The sequence below is a fragment of the Podarcis bocagei genome (assembly GCF_964188305.1).
Source record: "Podarcis bocagei genome assembly, chromosome: 5".
Taxonomy (NCBI): domain Eukaryota; kingdom Metazoa; phylum Chordata; class Lepidosauria; order Squamata; family Lacertidae; genus Podarcis; species Podarcis bocagei.
The window spans coordinates 68,624,548-68,648,231 of record NC_138129.1 but is presented as its reverse complement, the minus strand read 5'-3'; the positions used below and the strand labels follow the sequence as shown (position 1 = coordinate 68,648,231).

Below are 23,684 nucleotides of genomic sequence, written 5' to 3'. Positions count from 1 at the left end.
AGAGAAACACCCTCACAACATGAACAAGCGTGACGACACGTCCCGCCTGCCAGACATCTGGAAATTAGCCCTCCCCACAAAAACCGACACCAGAACCAGAGGCACACAGAACGCCATCTCCAATCAACCACACCAGACCCAAACCCAGACCCTCTCCACAGATAAATTACAGATACCATCCAGTAGCCAAACCATAGTGGCACCTCCGGATGCTGCACCCCCCTGCAATCCCTACACAGATCTGGCTGGCACAGGGCACAAAACCACAGCTCGCCCCTATACACGAAGCCAAGCCAGAGCACAACTAAGTGCAGTACAGCCATCTTCTCAGAAAAACTCTTCTCAGAAAAACTCAGAAAAACTCTTCACAAGCTCAAGAGGTCAAGACACGAAAGCTTTAGCAACTAATCCACACCTAATGACCCTCCTAAGTGGTACTCAGAATATCACTCAAGAAATCACTCAAGATATCCCTCAAGTAATTAATGAACAAAAGAAGAAAAGGCACAATAACCTGGGAACTTCCTCTCTGCCCAGAACGTTGGAGGCTATACACCACACCCCCTCAACAGTATTTATAGGAACTCAAACACTGAGATCCTGCTCTGTTCTAGTAACAAGAAGCCGAAAGCACCAGCCTGAAGATGACGAGTGAGACCTCGTCGAAACGTCGCCTAGACACCCCAACTCTTACACGGGAAGATACCCGAAAACACCAAAACCTGCATTCCTGTACCCGTGAAAATCTACGAAAGCATATATATATATATATATATATATATATATATATATATATATATGCTTTCGTAGTAATTAATGAACAAAAGAAGAAAAGGCACACTAACCTGGGAACTTCCTCTCTGCCCAGAACGTTGGAGGCTATACACCACACCCCCTCAACAGTATTTATAGGAACTCAAACACTGAGATCCTGCTCTGTTCCAGTAACAAGAAGCCGAAAGCACCAGCCTGAAGATGACGAGTGAGACCTCGTCGAAACGTCGCCTAGACACCCCAACTCTTACACGGGAAGACACCCAAAGACACCAAAACCTATATATATATATCTATATATATATATATATACACACACACACACACTTATCTTTTTTAGCAGCATGCCTCCTCACACCAGGGTGACTGATCCTCCTCATCCAAGATCTGGTAGCCTCTCTGTTCTCTTGGATGCGCATTCACATCCTGAATCATAGTTGTCAATAATAATAATAATAATAATAATAATTTATTATTTGTACCCCACCCATCTGGCTGGGTTTCCCCAGCCACTCTGGACGGCTTCCACAGAAACCAAAAAACACTAAAATATCATACATTAAAAGCTTCCCTGAATAGGGCCGCCTTAAGATGTCTTCTGAATGTCAGGTAGTTGTCCATCACCTTGACATCTGATGGGAGGGCATTCCACAGGGCGGGCGCCACCACCGAAAAGGCCCTCTGCCTGGTTCCCTGTAGCCTCGCTTCTCGCAATGAGGGAACCGCCAGAAGGCCCTCGGCGCTGGACCTCAGTGTCCGGGCAGAACGATGGGGGTGGAGACGCTCCTTTCAGGTATACTGGGCCGAAGCCGTTTAGGGCTTTAAAGGTCAACACCAGCACTTTGAATTGTGCTTAGAAACGTACTGGGAGCCAATGTAGGTCTTTCAAGACCGGTGTTATGTGGTCTCGGCGGCCGCCCCCAGTCACCAGTCTAGCTGCCGCATTCTGGATTAGCTGTAGTTTCCGAGTCACCTTCAAAGGTAGCCCCACGTAGAGCGCATTGCAGTAGTCCAAGCGGGAGATAACTAGAGCATGCACCACTCTGGCCAGACAGTCCGCGGGCAGGTAGGGTCTCAGCCTGCGTACCAGGTGGAGTTGGTAGACAGCTGCCCTGGATACAGAATTGACCTGCGCCTCCATGGACAGCTGTGAGTCCAAAATGACTCCCAGGCTACGCACCTGGTCCTTCAGGGGCACAGTTACCCTATTCAGGACCAGGGAGTCCTCCACACCAGCCCGCCCCCTGTCCCCCAAAAACAGTACTTCTGTCTTGTCAGGATTCAACTTCAATCCATTAGCCGCCATCCATCCTCCAACCGCCTCCAGGCACTCACACAGGACCTTCACCACCTTCACTGGTTCTGATTTGAAAGAAAGGTAGAGCTGGGTATCATCTGCATACTGATGAACACCCAGTCCAAACCCCCTGATGATCTCTCCCAGCGGCTTCATATAGATGTTAAAAAGCATGGGGGAGAGGACGGAACCCTGAGGCACCCCACAAGTGAGGGCCCAAGGGTCTGAACACTCATCCCCCACCACCACTTTCTGAACACAGCCCAGGAGGAAGGAGCGAAACCACTGTACAACAGTGCCCCCAGCTCCCAACCCCTCTAGACGGTCCAGAAGGATGTTATGGTCGATTGTATCAAAGGCCGCTGAGAGATCCAGCAGAACCAGGAAACAACTCTCACCTTTGTCCCTAGCTCGCCGGAGATCATCAACCAGTGCGACCAAGGCAGTTTCAGTCCCATGATGAGGCCTGAACCCTGATTGGAAGGGATCCAAATGGTCCGCATCCTCCAGGCGTGCCTGGAGTTGTTCAGCAACCACACGCTCAATCACCTTGCCCAAGAATGGAAGATTTGAGACTGGGCGATAGTTGGCCATACTGGCCGGGTCTAAAGATGGTTTTTTAAGAAGCGGTTTAATGACCGCCTCTTTCAGCGGATCTGGGAATGTTCCCTCACAGAGGGAAGCATTCACCACCCCGCAGAGCCCATCGCCCAGCCCTTCCCGGCTTGCTTTTATTAGCCAGGATGGGCAAGGATCAAGGAGACAGGTGGTTGGTTTCACGCGTCCAAGCAGCCTGTCCACATCCTCGGGGGTAATGGATTGAAATTGATTCCATGCAACTTGACCAGACAGAGCTCCAGCACTCTCACGCCCCAGCCCTGCTCCCACGGTGGTGTCTACCTCCTTCCGAATATGAGTGATTTTATCTGCAAAAAACTTTGCAAAATCGTTGCAGGAGATCTTGGGGTCTTTACAAGGCCCCGGTGGTAAAGGTGGTTCCGTTAAATTGCGGACCCCCTGAAAGAGTCTCCTGCTACTATTTTCTGCAGATGCAATAGAGGCGGTGAAGAAAGTCTTCTTCGCCGTCGCTATCGCCACTTGGTAGGCTCGACGTTGAGCTCTAACCTGTGTCCGGTCAGATTCGGAGAGGCTAGTAGTGATTTGTTCCCAGCTCTCAGCAGTACTGTGCATTGGTTCATCCATAGAGAAAGCCAATTGTTTTTTTCCTGCGCACAGCAGAATCCAAAATGAGTTTGTGAGCATGCACAAACCAATCACTGGTTTGTTGTGATTCTTCCTTCAAGTAATGCTGTTTCCCAACACTATATGATTTGCTTGCATTATTTGGTCAAGAGGAACTGTTACATTAATGAAAGAACCCCCAGATTTCCTCTGTAAATGGATGCAGCGACTAGATACTTAACCAGTCCTCTGCACACTTCTAGACAGTAAGTCCCAGGAAACTGAAGGGAGGGAATTACTTCTGCCTATCCATGCACACGATTGCATGGGTAACCTATTCATGCTAAACACAGGTAGTTTACCCACTAACTGGTTACTTGATTATTTGACCTGTTCCCCTCCATGCAATGCTTTTTAGAATGTTAGATTAAATCTGATTAAATTGTGATGTGTTTGAAAGTAAAAACTTGTTATTTCAAGCTTTCATGGTAAGTGACCATGAAAGAAAGCCTATCTCCATCATCTTATATAGAATAGAAACATTTGGACAGCCTATTCTAGAACAAAGTGATCATACAGCTGATCCAACTACTTCACCTTTCAGAGCAAAAACGGTAATCTGTAACCATCCAGTTTGCCTCCTATTCCAAAGTTCTAGGGAAACCCCTGAAACTTTAGGGGGTGGGAGGGAAACTTAGGGGGAACAGAGGGGAGAAAGTTCCGTTGCACTAGCAGACCATGGTCTGCTCATGCATACCCCTGCTTAATGATACATTGAATTCCACCCCAAGACTCCTGTTGGTGGATATTGAACAGCAAATGCTCCATTACTATCTATATGCTCAGCACAAGCCCTTTGACTGTGTACTTTCAATGGGTGCTACTCTTAGGAAAGTGAACAAAAGATTGCAGGCTTACTTGATAACAAAGCATGCCTGGCTTTTTAAAGAAAGATATTTAAAAACTACATACACCAACATAATGAGCAGAAGTATGCAGCTCTACCTTTCTTTCAAATCAGAACCAGTGAAGGCGGTGACAGTCCTGTGTGAGTGTCTGGAGGCGGTTGGAGGATGGATGGCGGCAAACAGATTGAGATTGAATCCTGACAAGACAGAAGTACTGTTTCTGGGGGACAGGAGGCGGGCAGGTGTGGGGGATTCCCTGGTCCTGAATGGGGTAACCGTGCCCCTGAAGGACCAGGTGTGCAGCCTGGGAGTCATTTTGGACTCACAGCTGTCCATGGAGGCACAGGTTAAATCCGTGTCCAGGGCAGCTGTGTACCAGCTCCATCTGGTACGTAGGCTGAGACCCTATCTGCCCGCGGACTGCCTCGCCAGAGTGGTGCATGCTCTGGTTATCTCCCGCTTGGACTACTGCAATGCGCTCTACGTGGGGCTACCTTTGAAGGTGACCCGGAAACTACAACTAATCCAGAATGCAGCAGCCAGACTGGTGACTGGGAACGGCCGCCGAGACCATATAACACCGGTCTTGAAAGACCTACATTGGCTCCCAGTACGTTTCCGAGCACAATTCAAAGTGTTGGTGCTGACCTTTAAAGCCCTAAACGGCCTCGGTCCAGTATACCTGAAGGAGCGTCTCCACCTCCATCGTTCTACCCGGACACTGAGGTCCAGCACCGAGGGCCTTCTGGCGGTTCCCTCACTGCGAGAAGCCAAGTTACAGGGAACCAGGCAGAGGGCCTTCTCGGTAGTGGCGCCCTCCCTGTGGAACGCCCTCCCACCAGATGTCAAAGAGAACAACAACTACCAGACTTTTAGAAGACATCTGAAGGCAGCCCTGTTTAGGGAAGCTTTTAATGTTTGATGTATCATAGTATTTTAATATTCTTTTGGAAGCCGCCCAGAGTGGCTGGGGAAACCCAGCCAGATGGGCGGGGTATAAATAATAAATTATTATTATATTATAAGTAACTGATGTAAAGCTTAAATTGAGTACCAGAAACATTCCCTCGTGGCCTTATCTTGTATCACAAGAGATGAAGCAGCAACCCTCAACAGATTCCATCTGTTACAAAAAAGTTCTCCATAGAAGAGAATTATTATTATTTTTGTTCTACAACAGCAATAACCTTTTGCTTCAATTATACAAAGTAATTATGTCCCCAAGTATGTTCTGTACTGGAGACTATGGAGATTTCAAACTATTTGCAGAACTACTCTTCATTAAATATATATAGATATAGATATATATAGCATATTCATGCACATATGTATATATATGTATCAGTGTGGTACCATTAAATTATGCTAGTCATCATGCTCTCTGAAAGCAACATATTCTAAGTCTTCAGACCAGTTAATACTTGGAGGTTTTCCTTCAACTATTTCTATAGAAAAAAATTCCCTTCTTCCAGTTTCCAAATGTTAAGTTGGTAGTAAACAGTGGCGTAGCGTGGGTTGTCAGCACCCGGGGCAAGGCAAGTAATTTGTGCCCCCTAACCCGTGGATTTGCGCCCCCTAACCCGTGGATTTGCGCCCCCTAACCCTAACCCCCAGATGTTGCGCCCGGTGCGGCCGGCCCCCCCTGCACCCCCACGCTATGCCACTGGTAGTAAAATATCTCATTACAACTAGAAAAAGCAAGTCACTTGAACCAGATCCCTTTATTTATTTTTCCATGTATTAAGAGTAATACTGAACTGTCTTTTCATTCAAGTTCTGTACATGGTATTTATCTGCAAGTGACCAACATTATCTTCTGTATTTGTTACTGCTGTCAACTTCATTTTGTTTTTGTTAAACTATCTGAAAATTGCGCTGATACTTCTTTCTTGAAAGAACAACCCTGCTTTCATCAAATCAAGGCTATATATAGTGTTTGAACCTACTATGAAAGGAAGGGAGGAAGCTGTTTACTTTTGACACATAGTCATGAACAGATCCCATAGGAATTATGTATGATGCGTGGAAAGAGAAAATACAATGTTAAAAAAAATAATCAGGTGAAGTTGTGATAGAAACTGCAAAGTTTTCTACGTATCTGTTAGTACTGCTGTCAGATACAACCTTCAACACCTTGTTCCTAAATACACTGTGTTTCCAAAATTGCTCTCTTCTGTGGAATTTCTAGTTGTTGTTTAAACACTTTTCATAGAGAATTCACATGTTGTTATTGTTAGTCCATTGCTTCCCCGATGTTATTAGACCTGCTTATGGGTAGAACACAATTCTTGCAACCGGATAACTAAATAGCCGTATGCCATATGTAAGAAAGTCTGTCCAGTAGGTAGGCACAGTGTTTAAAGTCTTTCTGGGATTTTGTGCTTTTACACTGAATGCTTCCTCTTTGCATCTTCAGCCAGCTTTATTGCTTTCTGTTGATGCGTGGTGGAGGACTCCTGAAATAAATAGCCTCAGATTTGCTCATTGAATAGTCTCTCTAACAGAATAAACTTCATTATGTATACTCTGAAGGAAGCCCCATTGAGCTTCCTAGTAAGAGTGCTTAAGACTGCAACGTAAATTGCAGAATGTCCTGTGGCGGCTTCTACTCTTCTGTTCTCTTTTCTTTTTTAAAATGCTTTATTAAAGGCACCATTAAAAAATAAATAATGATTTAAATGACAAGAAATCAGTAATTAAAGACTTCTTCTACCACAGGAAAAAGAAACCGACGTGGGGACCAACTGAGACGGACTTCATTCAAGTGATAAGCCAGGGGATATTTGTCACTCAGTCCCCAAAAACCTGGTGCAATAAAACCTTTTATCAGCATGAAAACTGAGCTTTACTGACAAGAACTTACTTGTGAGTAGTAGGCATTAGAAAGCAGTCTTCTGGGTTGCCGTTGGGAATGGCATTGCTGGATAATAAAGCACTCTATTAAGCAGTGTGTGGAACCTTTGGGCAGGATTCACCCAATGAGTCCTATCTGTGCAAATCTTGCATGAGGGCTCCTCCTTGCACAATGGGGCTTCTCCCACCCCCCTCCGTCCCACAACACCCTCTGGCGCCTGCCAGAATGGGCTTGTGGCAGTTATGGGAGAACTCCCAGAACAGCATGGAGCAGGAGGATTGACGGATGAGACACTCACATAGGATGATGTTGAATTCCAGCCCTATGTCTCAGTTCTACTCCTAGCTAGTTATAGAAAAGCAATGCCTCAGCGGTGGTGAAGGGCTCCAGTCCTGAAGCACCCTTACCTAAATTTTGTTGACTTGTAAAGCATTTATTTCAAGAGAACTGTACACAGGGGCCACAGCCTTATATTAGAAAGGTGCAGTAATTAATTTTTTTAAATCTCAAATTAATCCATACTTCATCTTCTGTATCACTTAATCATGCTTTTTAAGTAACTCCTATCAGTAGATGTATGATTTTAAAAACAACCAAAGGACAACAATTACTACAATGCTTACTACCAAAATCACAGTAAAATCTTGCCTATTTACTCTGAACAGCCACCTGAAATGTGCAGAAAGAGCACTTGATCTTCCTGTATGGCAGTGTTTCCCAACCTTTTTTGGGCAAAGGCACACTTGTTTGATGAAAAAAATCTCGAGGCACACCACCATTACAGCCCCGTGATGTCAGCGCGCAGCGTCACGCCGGGAGGGACGCACGAAAGTGTAAGTTTCAATTTTTCCCCCTCCCCCTTGGCGGGGAACCTCCAAGCTTTGGGGGTGGGGGGGGGAGGAGGCAGCAAAGCGAGGCAGGAAGGAGAGCGCGGCTTGGCTGGGTGAGCTTTGGCAGGGGCAGGGAATGAGAGCCGCGAGGCGGGCGCTGCGGACGGAGGCGCTGCCCGCCGAGCTCGCAGGCAGCCAGGCAGGCAGACGGCGAGAGCCCCGTGCTGGGCGGCCTCTCCTCGCCGCCGCCGCCCCGCCTCTCGCCGCCCGACTCACCCGCCTCCCTCCAGGCAACATCTCGCGGCACACCAGGCAACATCTCGCAGCACACTAGTGTGCCACGGAACAGTGGTTGGGAAACACTGCTGTATGGAATAGAATGGTCTTCAGACTATAGGTGGAGATTACCTGTCTGAAGTGCCCCCATGTGTTAAAGCAATGACAACACCCAGCTCCCTGCAGGTAGAAATAGAGAAGGCAGGCTCAAAGCCTTCTTGGTGACATAGTAGCTTTTTGTAGGCTAAGAATTTACTGTGAAGTCCTAGGAGGCATGTGCTTCTGTGCACATATTTTATCCAGTTTTTCCACACATAATATACATTTAAATCCCATTACACCACAATAATTTGAGACCTCTTCCCACACTTCTTGCTGCATTAAGAAAACCATACTTTTGTCACCTTTGCTTCAGAACGCAATTAGAGACTATCAGTCTTGAAAGTATCCTCTGTAGCAAATATTACTACTGACAAGCGTGTCATTCTGAACTTATCTACAACACCAAATTTTACTTCTGCAAATAGGTTTGTATAGTACACACAAAGCATGCACAGCATTGCATCATCAGTATCATGTATCCAAGGCCCAATGGAGAGGTTGAAATTTGTATGCACCATTTTTATTTTTTTAAAAAAAGCCAACTGTCTTTCCTTTGCCCTTGAGAATATTGATTCTGTGGGGTCTGCAAAGCCTTCAAAACCAATGTTAGGGACTTTGATCTGCTAAGAAGCAGAAGTTGCCCATTATAGGCAGACCTGCAAACTGGCAGATGGAGTTTACTTTAAAGGAAGGAATTCCTTCTGAAGGTAGTGCCCTTTTCACGAAAACACTTCTGCAAAAGGGAGTGATTAAAGCCTGTTTATCTGTTTGATTCTGATAATTTAGGCCATGCCAATATTTTTTTTGTCTGGAAAAGCTCCCAGTGTAATAGAACTCACCGTTAAGACACTTCCCAGTTGTGAAACCTGTGGGTAGTATCTGACTAAGCCATACAGGGAACAGACCCATTGAATTTATCCACTCATGGTGGCAACAGTGGAAGACGGCACAGCCATTGGGCTCAAATTAGGCTCTGTGCTGGTTGGCACTGGCTGTGGAATCAGCTGGGAATCCAGCTGGGATTCCCAGCCCACTTGGGGGCTTTCTGCTGGGCTCTGCTGGCAGAGACACCAGCAGGCCTTCTGCTTACCCACACATGGGACGCTAGTTGAGCCAGCAGAAACAAGAGGGGGGACATCTTCACGCAATCCAATGCCTCCTTTGGGATTTGGATTGCAGCCTTAGTTAGGATACCACCCACTGTATACAAATGAAACATTCCTCTCTCTTTCTCTCTCTTTCTGCTATTATCCTTTACTGAGTTTTACATTTATTAATCATATACATTTTCCATTCGTTCTTCAAAATATGTTAAGTATATTTTTTTAAAAAAGGAATGTTTCTCTCTTAACGAGCAATAGACAGTATGTGGTGTTTGCTCTGAGATATCCCATCAGGCAATATTAATAAAATAAAATAAAACCGGCTCAGCTGGAACAGCACAAGCCTCTTCATCTCAAGAGCCATGAGTTCGAGCCCCACGTTGGGCAAAAGTTCCCTGCATCGCAGAGGGTGGGACTCGATGACCCTTGTAGTCCTTTCTATAGGATTCTATATGAATTCATTATTATTGTTAACAACATGTATTTGCTGCTTTTTGTCGTCCCCCCCACAGAAAGTGATCCAAAGGGATCTACAGAATAATTTGGACTGATTGCCCCTGCAATAAAGGGCAGCCTTTTGAATGGCAACGTGACCCCTAAAAACATCCCACAGGGCTATATGTCCATGGGGCACTCCACTCTCAGTGCCTCTGAGAAGAGCGTGGCTCTTATTGTACAGGCCTCCTTAACTCCCGGACGCGGGTGGTGCTGTGGGTTAAACCACAGAGCCTAGGACTTGCCGATCAGAAGGTCGGAGGTTCGAATCCCTGCAACGGGGTGAGCTCCTGTTGCATGGTCCCTGCTCCTGCCAACCTATCAGTTTGAAAGCACGTCGAAGTGCAAGTAGATGAATAGCTACCACTCCGGCAGGAAGGTGAATGGCGTTTCCGTGCACTGCTCTGGTTCACCAGAAGCGGCTTAGTCATGCTGGCCACATGACCCGGAAGCTATCTGCAGACAAACGCCGGCTCCCTCAGCCAATAAAGCAAGATGAGCGCCGCAACCCCAGAGTCGGTCACAACTGGACCTAATGGTCAGGGGTCCCTTTACCTTACTTTAACTCCCATGCTATTTCCCCATAGTTCATGGAACAGAAATGTCTATACACACCCCTTTTTGCCGGAGAACTTTCATCAGTCGGCCCAAGCCAAGGGCCCCAGAGGAGCTCCCCCTTCGGCCCCCTTGTCCGCCCTTCGCCTCCTGCCCCCCCCCACCTCGCCGCCTGCGCTCACCTTGTGGTCCAGGACCCCGATGTAGCCTTCCAAGGGGCGGTCGGGGAGGCGCCTCTGACCGCTGCCGCCCAGTTGCTGAGGGCTCTCCGGCTTCTGACTCGCCGTCACCGCCACCTGCTGCTGCTGCTGCGGTTGACTTTGCTCTTTCGGGCTTCCGTCGCCGCTACTGCCGCCTCCTCCTCCGCCGCCGCCGCCGCCACTACCAGCGCCTCCGATGCTACCATACATGAGCAACAAGCTAGTGCACATGGTGGTGAGCGCTAAAGACACAGCCAGCCCATGGCGCTGAAAAGGGGGACAAGGAGACACGCTGAGAGAACCCGCCGCGCGCAGGGGAGAGGGCGCTCCCCACCAGGCAGGCGGCGAGCGGAGCGCTGCGGGGCCCGAGGCCGGACGTGGCGGAGATGGCGGAGCGGGAAACGGCGGCGGCGGCCAGGAGGCGTTGCGCGCGGGCGGCTCACCGTCGCCGGGGTCCCTCGCGGCTCAGTCGCCGCCCCTCCAGGTCTCCCGCTTCCCCGCCGCTCTCCTTCCCCGCCCCGCGCGCGCCTTGCCGCTTCCCGCCTCGCCTTTGCAACCCGCCACTGTTGGAGTTCTGATTGTTGTCAATAAAAGCTCGGCGTCTCTCTCTCTCTGCACACCCGCGCCAGTCTACTCGTGTGAGGCAGCCCTTTTTTTGCAAGTTTCCCCTGTCTTTTTTATGGCGGGGGATGCGGGTGGGTGTGAGGAGAATGCAGCTCCGCGTCTTGGTAGCCTTTGCAAGTTTTAACTTCTTCTGGAAGGGGTTGGGTCTCCTCTCTATGGAGAGATCCCTGCAGGTTGCTGAGAACGGGCGGGTGCCACCCAGCGCTACCATTTTAATCTCTGGGGTGGCGGAAGAAGCCGGGGTGGGGAGGGGTGGGACCGTCTATTTCCAGCTCCTGCAAGTTCCAAAGCAGAGAAGCCTCTTGAAAAGTGCAGCTACCTCCTGAATTTGACCCCCCCCCCTACACACACTCTGCTTTCTGCCTTCCTAATCCCCTCTCTCTTATCCTCCTCTCACTTTCCCGGCTTACCCTTTCGCTGCCATTCCCACTGCTCCCACGTTTTGCAGTTTTTTAGGTGGGAGAGAGACCAATGCCTGCCCGTGATTATTGCCCTAAGCGCCCGAGATCCCTCCTTGCAAGGCAAGTCGGTTCAGCTGAACACCAACAGCCATCATCATGGCATGTGAACCTATTTGCTATTTAAAAATAAGGCAGGCGGGAAGTTCCTTTGCTTCTCTTCCTTGACAAGGTTTCAGCCCAAGACCCCCTTGCAAAATTGCCCATGGAGCAAAAATGCCCATAAATAAATAGGACAAGCTGCACAGAGGCTGAAATCACCCGACCCAAAGGAAGAAGGCTGGGGTCTCTCTTGTCTGTCTCCCCCGACAACTCCCAGCCAGGTCTGGTGGTTTCGCTTCACAGTTCCTAAGGACCGGAGGCGGGGGAGCGTAATCTGGGACCATTTTTAGTTCCTGCGAAACTGACTTACCATCAGCGTCTTCATTTTCGTGCCCCTCTCCTTTAGATACCGCGATCTCAGGCTCGAGCGACTGAAGCCACTTTTTCCTCGAGGGTTTCCATTGCGAAGGAGCCGGTTAATGCGGTTTCCGCCGGGGATTGGGAGCGGGGATAAAAAATCCAAAGCCACAGTCGGGATCAGCCCAACCTTGAGCTGTTGTGGGAAGCGCGGCTGTTGCAGAGATTAGAGAGAGAATTAAAACTGGACCCTTTTAGAGTCTCCCAGTGATCTACACAACTGCCGCCTGGCGGGGCCTTCTGGGTCCTAAGCCGCGCCGGCTCACAGCTCCTTCTCGGGCTCAGCATAGGTAGAATTTTAACACTTTACGTTTAGCTTTTATTAACCCTAGGTGAAAATCAGATGCCTACTTTCTTCCGATTTGTGGAGAGGGGAAAAGATCGCTCCAGGAGACGGGAAAAGGAATCCTAAGTTTGCACTCACAAACTCTACAATGGCATATTCGATCAGTGAATGATCCTTTCCTGACCAATATATATATATTAAAAAAATACAAGGCGTACTTGCAGGCTGATAATACCAGCAATTATCTTCTTCAAAATTCCTGTTTTAAGCACTATTCTCTACCTAATCATTTCCTTTTTAAAGACCTAAGTGCCTGTAGTTTTCTGGCCATTAATTCTGTCTCTCTATCTCTCACTAGGCTTTTGTTATGTTTTCCAAGCAACTCTTTTGTGAATAGTTCCATTATCTTTTCATAGTGCTTGATAATTTAACTACAGTTTAAATGTTTTCTAGGTCTTATGTCTGTGAGCCAGTTATCCATATCACATATCCTACCTTCCAGTCGCAGGGACGCGGGTGGCGCTGTGGGTAAAAGCCTCAGCGCCTAGGGCTTGCCGATCGTCAGGTCGGCGGTTCGAATCCCCGCGGTGGGGTGCGCTCCCGCTGCTCGGTCCCAGCGCCTGCCAACCTAGCAGTTCGAAAGCACCCCTGGGTGCAAGTAGATAAATAGGTACCGCTTACCAGCGGGAAGGTAAACGGCGTTCCGTGTGCTGTGCTGGCTCGCCAGATGCAGCTTTGTCACGCTGGCCACGTGACCCGGAAGTGTCTCCGGACAGCGCTGGCCCACGGCCTATAGAGTGAGATGGGCGCACAAACCCCAGAGTCTGTCAAGACTGGCCCGTAACGGGCAGGGGTACCTTTACCTTTACCTTTACCTTCCAGTCATTCATAAAGCATATTTGGTTGCTTTTCATATCACATAGCCTAGCATAATCCTTAAAATGTTTGCTTTGTACTAATTTTAGATTATAGCTTTCTCTATTAATAAAACGGTTTTGCTTATTTTATGTGTCCCATTTTCTGTCCCTGGGGCTTTTTCTTCTTCTTTATTAATGATTCAAATTCCATTGGTATAAAACTTTAGTAAAGTAAACTGAATTTCATATACTTTCCTTGCTCACATTCCTTGCACCCTTCAAGTTGTTTTCTTAAGAAGTGATTAAAATGACACTATGATACTTTAGATAAATATGCATGTCTTAATTATGTACACATTCTCTCCAAACTGCACATAACCATCACACTGTAATATATATCTTCCCATCTAACCTATATCTATTCAGTATTTAGGAGAAAACTATCAGCAAGCTAACCTATCCATAGTTGCAAATGGTATCTTTTCAAGGCTGAAATTGTCTCTGAAATCCATTTTTCATCTTTACTAATTCACTCATGGACTAGCGGTGGAACAATCACTAGTCTGTTGCAAAAGTAGCACTTAAGGATTTTTTTAAAAGAAGAAAGTAAAACTGATTATCAGAAGTGTACAATACTAAAACGATCAGGTAGTAAACACGTTTTATCTTATTTCAAAGAAGATTGTCGGCACTGGGTTGTTGTTGGTTTTTTGCCATTTACTCAATTTGTGGTTTAGAACTGAAGAGAACCAATAGAGAGGAGAAGCAATATGAAAAGAACCTCATCAGGTCTTGGTAATTCTTTGTCATGTGGTCTTACTTGAAACTCAGATTATCAGAACAAAGGACCATCTTGATGGATTATTTAAAGCAAAATTAATGGTGGTTTCCAAGTCTTCCCATAACAGGCTACAAAAGACAGCTCATGCATTTTAAAAGAACTCCCCACCCCCCACCCCCCTGCTATGAGGAAGCAGGTTGCTGGCATCTGAGGAACTTTTCCTATATCCCATGCCAAATGAAAGCATCATATTTATGATTAAGGCTCATGGATGTATGTTGGACATCTGTTACACAGTATGTCTAACCAAGCCATCAAGCGTATGAGTTGGGGTGATAGCTAGAGCTAGTTGCTGAGTATTGATTAAGTGGCCCATCTAAATTTTGTAATTTAATGTTGAGCTTGCCTTGAATCATGTCCAGTTGTCTGATACGCATATATTTAATTAGATTGCCATGATGATCATAGACATAACCCTTGGCAGCCATGACAGGTACTGTTACAAACAGATAGTGTAATGTAAATTCTACAGTGGTTTTTTTATGTGTAGACATAGTGTATCAAGGGAAATTTTAAAAGTCAATTAGAAAAGAGCTAAAGTTAACCTAATTTCAATTTAAAGTCACCAAAATAAAGCTTTTTAGCTCTGTAGCTGGTTATTTTACAGTATTGGTGTGCACATATATGTATTACATGGAAAAATGAACAGACACATTCCACAAAAATAATTAAATTTGCAGCAAGTAGCAGAATAGACTGAGTTCATAAACACTTAATTGAGTTTGGAACAAGTCAATAAAGCATTTTTATAAGAGTTCAACTAACTTGCTAGATTCAGTGCAAAGTGATTCATAGCAGTTGTAATTTCTTGTTTTAAATGCATGGGAGACATAAATAATTACTCCTTGCTTTATACCCATTATCCCTTATGCAAATAGTTTCTGATCAGCAATCTTGCTTGACATCCTAGGCCATTTTACCCATTACTGTATTAAGAACTGTATGTCACAGATCCACATTGGCTGCTTTCAGGTGTCATGAAAAGCCAAGGTTCAGGGATGGGGAGCCTAAGGACCTCAAGATGCTGCTAGATGCTGATTCCCATCAGCCCAGGCCGTTACCTGCGTTGGCTTGCTAGAAGTGATAGATGTTGGGGTCCAACAACATATGAAGGACTACAGGTGCCATAGTCTATCATGTTGGTAATGAGTCTAGTGTCTCCTGGGCCTTGCATTCTCTGGGTCCCCATCATCCAGAGGAGGAGGAGGAGTTAATAAGCTTTTGCTTCTGTTTGAGATTATCTGAAGCTTGCTGTGTCACCTGAACTCAGCTACGGGTGGTTAATCTTAACTATGGTTTGTTGGAACAAACCAATTTCACACCATCATTTATGCATCTGACTTGCATCAGCAAATCATAGCTACAATTAACCACTGTTTAGGTTTTGGATGCAATGCTGAACTCTAATCAATCAACATCAGAAGCAAAAGCTTCTGCCGCCTTCTTGCAACTGTGCCAAGGAGGAGATAAAAGGTGGAGTGTGCAAGCCTGTGGAGGGACTGGGCTTGCTCCCAACACTGGTATCCATCCCATTCATGATGATCAGAGAAGTGCAATTGGGATTCCTGGCTGGTCTGTCATTTAGGCACTAGGTGGGTCCAGATCTTATCAGCTCCAGTGGTAACATTAAGGTGACAGTCATAGCGGGAGAAAGTCTCAATGCCCAGAACTGTCTGGATGACTTTTTGGCACTAACAGAAGGCACACTAGTGGTGATGGATGGGGTGACCGATTCTGAGACACTAATCCATCACTCTTCAGAACTCCTGAATCTCAGGCCCAACTGGGTTTTTTAAACTGAGTAATGGCCCTGATACCACAAGAAGAAACAGGCACTGTCCTCCCAAACATCAGATCTGCTTTTGAAGTGAAGGTGATCTTGGGATCTTCCTGCCCCCCCCTTTTAACCTCAGAACTGCTGCAAGTTCCAGAGTGACTGCTCCAGGCTGCCTTTCTTCCTCAGTGCCTCTGAGAGGCAGTAGTGCAATGGCACACTTGATCAGTCATGTTGTTTTCAAGAGAATCTTCAAATTTACCCCAGTTACCGACTAATATATAGTGATAATTTTCAGGCATGGAGGCATGTGGTATTGCACACATGTCTGCATGCACATTTGTTTAAAATGATGCTTCTGTTTCAGCATGGCACAGCAGACATAAATGAAAATGATCACTACATGTATGTCCACAAATGGTGTAAATTTGGGGCTGTTACATGAGTTCCTGTGTGAGTTCCTGTGTGATGCGTTTTATACTATGCACATAGTATATCTAGCTGTGCATGCACTAAATGCCACCATCTCTGAAAATGATCACCATATATCAGCCCACACACCATGCATCAGTGGTGGGTTTTTTATTTTTGAAAAATTGCAGAATTGTTTTGTAAAATTCAACCACGCCATTGCAATATTTCCAAAGCAAAGCAGTTTCAGTGGTGCTATGTGTTAACAGAATCATCACAGAATTGTAGAGTTGGAAGGGACCCCAAGATTCATGTAGTCCAACCCCTTGCACCTCAGGAATCACAGCTAAATCATCTCTGACAGATGATCATCCAAATTCTGCTTAAAGACCTCCAATGAGGGAGAGTCCACCACTTTCTGAAGTAGTCCATTCCACTGTTGAACAGCTGTTACCATCACAAATTCTATCCTAATGTGGGAATATTCTTTCTTATAATTTAAGCACATTTGTTCTGATCCTGCCCTCTGGAGCAGCAAAGAACAAGCTTACCCCATCTAACATGGGACATGCCTTCAGGTATTTGAAAATGACTATATCACATCACCCCTTGGTCTTCTCTTCTACAGGCTAAGCATAACCAACGCCCTCAACCATTCCTTACAAATCTTAGTTTCCAGAACTCTTGATAATCTTGGTCACCCTCCTCTGCATACATTCCAGCTTCCAACAACCTTCTTAAACTGTGGTGCCCAGAACCCCCAGGTGGGATTCTGACCAAGGCAGAATAGAGTGCTACCTTGATCTGGACCCTATCAGGACAAGATATGAATTATATATTTTAAAAAACTGTCCTTGTTTGTGGTTGCTCAAATGGACATATTTGTTTGCCGTACTCCCGTTGAGTAACCAGGGCTTCCACTTTTGAGCATGCAAATGTCCTCCCCATAATAATCCCAGAGTCAGCCTGTCAGCATCTGTCCTCTGCGTTCAGAATGCCTTCAAGCTATTGCCATGCAGAGTCTACAGCTGTTCAGCTTCATTCTCCTCCTTTCATGACATCTTTCTCTTAGAGGTTTAACTGTTTTGCGTCTCTCTGTGAGGCACTTTTTAATTTTCAGGTTGTTGTGTTTTTTAACGGTGCTAATACTCTGGGGCAACATATATTACTCTGGCTCACCTGTATTTATAATAAAATTTCCTATGCTAGATGGGATCACACGCCGCCTCATCCCCTCTCTGTGGGACTTGAATGTACATTAAAACAGGGGAGCTCAGAGGATAAATGGATGTGGAATCACCAAGCTATAGATGATTTTGTTATGACATTAAAAAAACCCCCAACAAACTATGGAGGGAGAAAAACCCTTCACAGTTGCAGCATTTTGCATTGTTGTATTCTTTTGTTCTCTTTTTCATTGTTTTTAGTGATTGGGGGGGATAAACTGGTATTTTGGGGAAGCAAAGCAGAAAGACAAAGGGTCGGGTCACATAGAACTGAGTTAAAACAAGCTATGACATTATTGCTTACACCTACAAGGAATTTATCAGAACACAGACAGGAAACACTCTACTTTTGACAGTGGAGGAGCACAGTCTGCCTATGAGAGATCAGGGAGAAAGAGTGTCTCAAGACAGCAAATGGAGGGAGCTGCTCATACTGGCCAATGCTATCAACCTGGGGGTGCAGTTGGCTATGGGCTGCAATCTATGAATCCACATCCCAATAAGTCTCTTGGGCCTCTCACAACGAGTTTATAAAGAGTTGGAAGGGATAACAAGTGTCATCTAGTCCAACCCCCCTGCAAATGCAGGAATCTTTTGCCTAATATGGGGCTCAAATCTACAACTCTGAGATTAACAGTCTCATGTTCTACCGACTGAGCTATACATTGTATATTTTATTTATAGATTAACTTTTTTCCTTTTTGCAGAGATAAAAGGTTAGTGAAATCAGCTTTGCATTGCAAACGCAACCCGTGGAAAACATTCAGCAACTAGCATGGTAATGAGCTCATTCTATAGATTTTTTAAAAACTGCACACTGATTCATGAAATGCTTTTCAAAATTGGGAATGTGCATCAAGAACTGGTCAAAAGGGGGTGGTGGAAACAATATGCTGGATCAATCAATACTATCTCCCTTTTATGAAATTGGGCTGTCTTTGAACTTCTGACAGAAGCAAACAGCTAAAGAATGAAATATTGCCAAGAAGGAAGAAGTGCAAATGAAAATGCACGGGGGAAGGCATGATAAGATCTGCTGACTTGGCCATTTTAGTACATTTCTTTTCCTGGGGTTCTCCTTATTCTAGGCAGTATACATAAAGGTATTATCTATATGAGAACAAATATTTTCAAGCAGTATAGAAGAAACCCACCAATGAATAAACAATATGCATGTTGCTTGTCTCTTTCAGAAACATAGACCTGGTTTAACAAAGTCGTATCTTCTGCATTTTAAACATCTGGGATAAGGGCATTCCTTTTTAAACATTTTGAATATAAATAAATGATGTCACTGTAGTGCAGAAGGCAAGCCTATTCTTTTCCTATTACTATTTCAAAGATACAGACATTTGCATTTGTGTATGTGTATGAGTTTAAGTAAATTTGCTGAAGACAAAGGAATAAATTCTCCACCTAGAAAATTAGCTAATTTAATGGAATGCTACAGAATTAATAAAAGCAAAGTGAAATGTTGCAATTTTTGCAAATTATTGGACAGCTGTTTCAGAAATATATGGGGATGTTCAAAAGAAGGGATTATAAACAGTGCTTTGTCTGTAGCAGATTGTGATTTGCGGCCTGCATTTGTCTTTGTCCCCCCCCCCCCCATTTTGTCTAAGGAATATTCTAGAACAATGTTGCACTTGAAATAAAATTAGCATTAAGAGGGTAGGCTCATCTAACTAATAAGCATAGAAGAAGGCATTAATAAAACATGAGAAAGGACTAAAAGATAAAAATATATTATGGTGCAGTTTTCGGTGCCTTATGTATTAGTTGATAGCCCAGAGGGAGTTCTCCTGCTGTTACTTACACAAACACAAACATCACTTACGATGACAGGCTGAACCACAAGACTGACAACAAGTGGATCTGTTTCTGTGAAATCCAAGCAGGGGCACGTCAGAGACCCATCAAATATCTTCGAAATCAGCCTAGCAATTGTTTTTGTTTTGTCATTGAGTTTTGTGTGTTTTTGAGGCTTGGAGGGACTTGGTGTTATTTTGTTGTCTTGACACATGCACGAGTACTTATTTTGTAAGCAAGAGGAGTCTGTGTGACAGAAAGCAGTGCAACTCTTGGATAACTCTGCTCTTGAATTTTGGCCAAAAGTATATTGCTGCTCTTCTCACAAACAAGAGATTGTATGCATGAGGTAAAGGGGCAAAGGCAGCTAAGGAATCAATAGTTACTCTGTAGGGTGGACGTGATTTAGCTTTATGGGATAGAGCGGGCCTGAAGGTCTTCTATGTACTGTAGCTGTCAGTGGTGGCCAGTAAGATGCTTCACCAAGCAAAACAGCCAGAAGTTTGCCTTGTAAGCATCAGGAAGTAGCTGGGGGGGGGGGGGAGGCAGCCACCACTGTGTAAACACACATTTGCAGATTGGATAGCATGGAGGTAAGCCGCTGATGTCCGCAGTGTCCAGGGAGTAACCCCACACTTGTTCCTGTGTAATATGTATAGATAGCAACTCTCCTTCTCATTCATTCGCCACACTAGATACTGAGGATTTTGACTAGTGGAGCAACCCAATGACAGCCAATGATGCCAGGATCCTCCAGAGGAGCCCACACCCATAATTATAATCTGAAAGCAATATATTCCTCATATTAGAGATGCGAGGCATAGGATTAAGTAAAACAAACCCAGTTATTTTGTATCCCACAGACAGTGAAAATGTGAAACTTGTAGATTTCCCAGGGTTGGCATAAATGTGGACATAGCACAATGTATATCAGCCTTGCAGGACTGTTTGGAGCCATATCAGCACAGCAGAGGGGGGGACAATGAGTCACTTTGGGATACAACTGTATCATATTGCATTGTTTCTATCAGTAACAATCAGATACACCCTGGTTAAGGTATATCATTGGAGCCAGGCTTTATGCTTAATAACAAGACTAGGGGAATACTTGATAGAAATGAATCTTCAGCTCACCTGCAACAGGTTCCCCAATCATTTAAATGTCTACATGTCCAAAGAAATGTGCATGTGCATTGGATCTCTTCAAGGTGTAAAACACAATAACTAAGAGATCCATGGGTACATATCAGTTTGCATGGGAAGTCAAGGTGCAGGCAAATAGCGAACTAAAATCTCCTGCCATGGCTTCAGATTCCTAATTTTTTGTTTCTTCACATACACGTTCTCAAAACTGTGACCACCAGATGTCAAAGAGAAAAACAACTACCAGACTTTTAGAAAACATCTGAAGGCTTTTAATGTTTAATAGACTATTGCATTTTAATATTTTGTTGGAAGCCGCCCAGAGGGGCTGGGGAAACCCAGCCAGATGGGTGGGGTATAAATAATTTATTATTATTATTATTATTATTATTATTATTATTATTATTATTATACCAACAAGATCAACACCAATGTCTGTAGGTGTTGAATACTTATAGAGGGAAATCAGTGGGTCCCACCCACTTGTCAAAGTTGATCCACAGCAGGGGTCAGCAACCTTTTTCAGCCGTGGGCCAGTCCACCTTCCCTCAGACCACGTGGTGGGCTGGACTATATTTTGAAAAGAAAAATGAATGAATTCCTATGCCCCACAAGTAACCCAGAGATGCATTTTAAATAAAAGCACACATTCTACTCATGTAAAAACATGCTGATTCCCGGACCATCCGCGGGCCAGATTGAGAAGGTGATTGGGCCACATCTGGCCCACAGGCCTTAGGTTGCCTACCCCTGGTCCACAGCATGGAGAGAGATAAAGACATGGCCGCCAGGCCACAAAGGTTCCCCATCCTAGGCATAGATAGTGACTATGCCACAGGGAATCTGCCCAGCTTGTGTCTGAAAGCTTCCTGGTCTCCTCTGGCTTCATTGAAGAGTGCCTTGTGACAGATATTCCTTAGCATTATCCAAAGACAGCAACATTTCCCTGGCTACTTTGATAAAGGAGATGATACTGTACTGGGCGAAAACAAAATAGCCAGACTCAAAGGAAAAATAAAGTGCCATCCAGCTGTGTTGGAGAGTGTCAGCACAAAGGAGCTAAACTAAAAGGTATGCGGAGGTAGCATTTAATTAATTAATTATTGCAGGGCTTTCAAGTGACAAAAACGGTGTGTGCTGTTCTTTTTTGGTGTTTGTAATATGCGACTGTTACTGAACAAAGGCTATTTTTTAACACTAGAAAATAGGACACTAAAATAGGGAGAGAGAATGTGAATCAGGAAGGGGACGTTGTATGTGATAGGAAGAGTGTGATGGATAAAAAAGATCTTAGACATCATCACAGAAGGCCAGAAGGCCAAAAATACTATTTAAAACAGGATTAAGCATGAACGGTGCAATTTCTGTCACACACGGAAGGAAGAAAATCTCATAGTGGTGTCAGGTTCTGAAATCTGAAATCAGGTGGAAGGGATTTAGTGCTGTATAGGGTAGAAATCAGAGAGGTGCTGGGATGAGGGAGACTGTAGTTCAAATAGGAATAGCCCAGCCTAGAGTCCTTTAAAAGAAAGGTGGATTTAAACTATAAATCCTAACCCAATTCATCTGGGAACAAGCTCCATTGAATTCAATAGAACTTAATTCTAAGTGGACATGGTTCAGACTGCAATGTTGTGTGCTGTATTTGCAGCTTGGTTGTCAAAAGATGAAAAGGTGCCACATTGGAAAATGCCAGCAGATATTCTCTTCAAGGGCAGGGCTGTGTTCATGTAATCAGCTGCTATCATTCTGCTAAATGCTATGAAGAATTCTATCACCTGCTTCCCCAGATTTCCAATGATATGAATAACTGCAGTAATTGTTTTGTTTTGTTTTTTGTTTGTCCCATTCCCTCAGCTGAATCATTGTTTTGTTCACCATGCTTATTTTTATGTTGTTTTATTTTAAGGTGTTTTTATCTTTTCTGTGTGCCACCTTGAGAGATGGCATGGAAATATTTTTAGTACAGGTAGGACTCTGCGACAAAACATTGCAGCATGGAGCACTTCTGCTTGGAAAACATTCCTCTGTGTTTACCAGAGTCATATGACTTCTTGCAATGGGAATATGGTAGCTAAACATCATCCACACTTGAGAAACTATGCCCGAGAAGGTAGGTCAAGCATTTATATTCAAATCAAGCCCTAGAAATATACTTGCCTCAGATACTGGACAAAGTTCACTCAACATATCTAGTGCTTTTTCTGCCCATTTTAAACAGAAGATTCAGTTACTATGTCCTGTAACTGGGTTGTTTTTTGTAGATTATAAGTAGCTAACAATCACAGTTTGTGTACTAAAAACTGAGTGCACTGTATACGTCACCTGAGCCAAATGCAAAGAACCTGCAGCTTTTTCTGACCTTAAGAAATTCATATCTGAGTCTAAACTTAGCTTATTGAAGACTGCTCCTCATTTTAATCAAAATATACCAACAGATGAAAACAGAAGCAGAGCAAAAAATCAAGGGGAAAATAACAGCTGCTGCCAAAAACAGTAACAAAAAGCACAGTTAACATGTTGTTCATATCAAAACGTCTGGTGGATGGGGATGCTTAAAACCCTGATGCATTTCATTTCATAGGGCTTTCTGTACATCGAGCTAGCCATCAATCCTCTTCATGAGTTGGAGGAACTGGAACATAGAGCGGTTGAATTACAGAGGAGGCAGATGGGACCCAGCCTCCTTATCATTTGTGATGTCATCCATTGTGATTTCCTTCCTCGTGATGAGAAAGTAGGATATGATCAATAAATTAAATATGAAACTTTCAGTGGGGCGCAAAGGGCACAATTTGGCAAAAATGGTGGGACTTGCGAGTTGTGGGGGAAATTTACTTCTAACATTTTCACGTCACTTTGTGATTTAATAAGCACCCACATGAAAATTAATCAACATTTTCCTGTGAAGGTGCACATTTTGAAGGATGGCTGTGACTTGTTTCAGAAAGTGAAAATTAGGTAACTTTGCGAACTTAATCGAACCTCTTTCCCATTTCTACAGAGTTCAAAAATCTTTCACCTTTTGTTTCCACAAAGGATACTTCCCTTGGAAGTAAGTATTCACATTCATCATTGCTTTCATAGCACTGGACTATGCAAATCGGGTACTGACCAACAGATGTTGCCCAAGCTGCATTGCTGTGCTGATGACAACAATATTCAAAGCAGACCAAAGCATATAGGAATATGGGTCCTTCAGGCCCCCTTTTCCTTTGAA

General features: G+C 44.7%; 1 protein-coding gene across 3 annotated transcripts in view; it reads right to left on the bottom strand.

The window, feature by feature from the left end:
* ST6GALNAC5 (ST6 N-acetylgalactosaminide alpha-2,6-sialyltransferase 5) overlaps positions 1-23,684 on the bottom strand; it is a 402,466-nt gene that overhangs the window by 77,851 nt on the left and 300,931 nt on the right. For all 3 annotated transcript variants that reach the window (XR_014008051.1, XM_081193849.1, XM_081193848.1), the window contains exons 2-3: positions 12,071-12,271; positions 10,559-10,843 (exon numbers count right to left, since the gene is read on the bottom strand). Coding sequence is in view for 2 of the 3 variants with exons in the window: in XM_081193849.1 (XP_081049975.1) it covers positions 10,559-10,843; positions 12,071-12,271 (486 nt within the window). In the remaining variant the exon portion in view is untranslated. The remainder of the gene's footprint in view (positions 1-10,558; positions 10,844-12,070; positions 12,272-23,684) is intronic.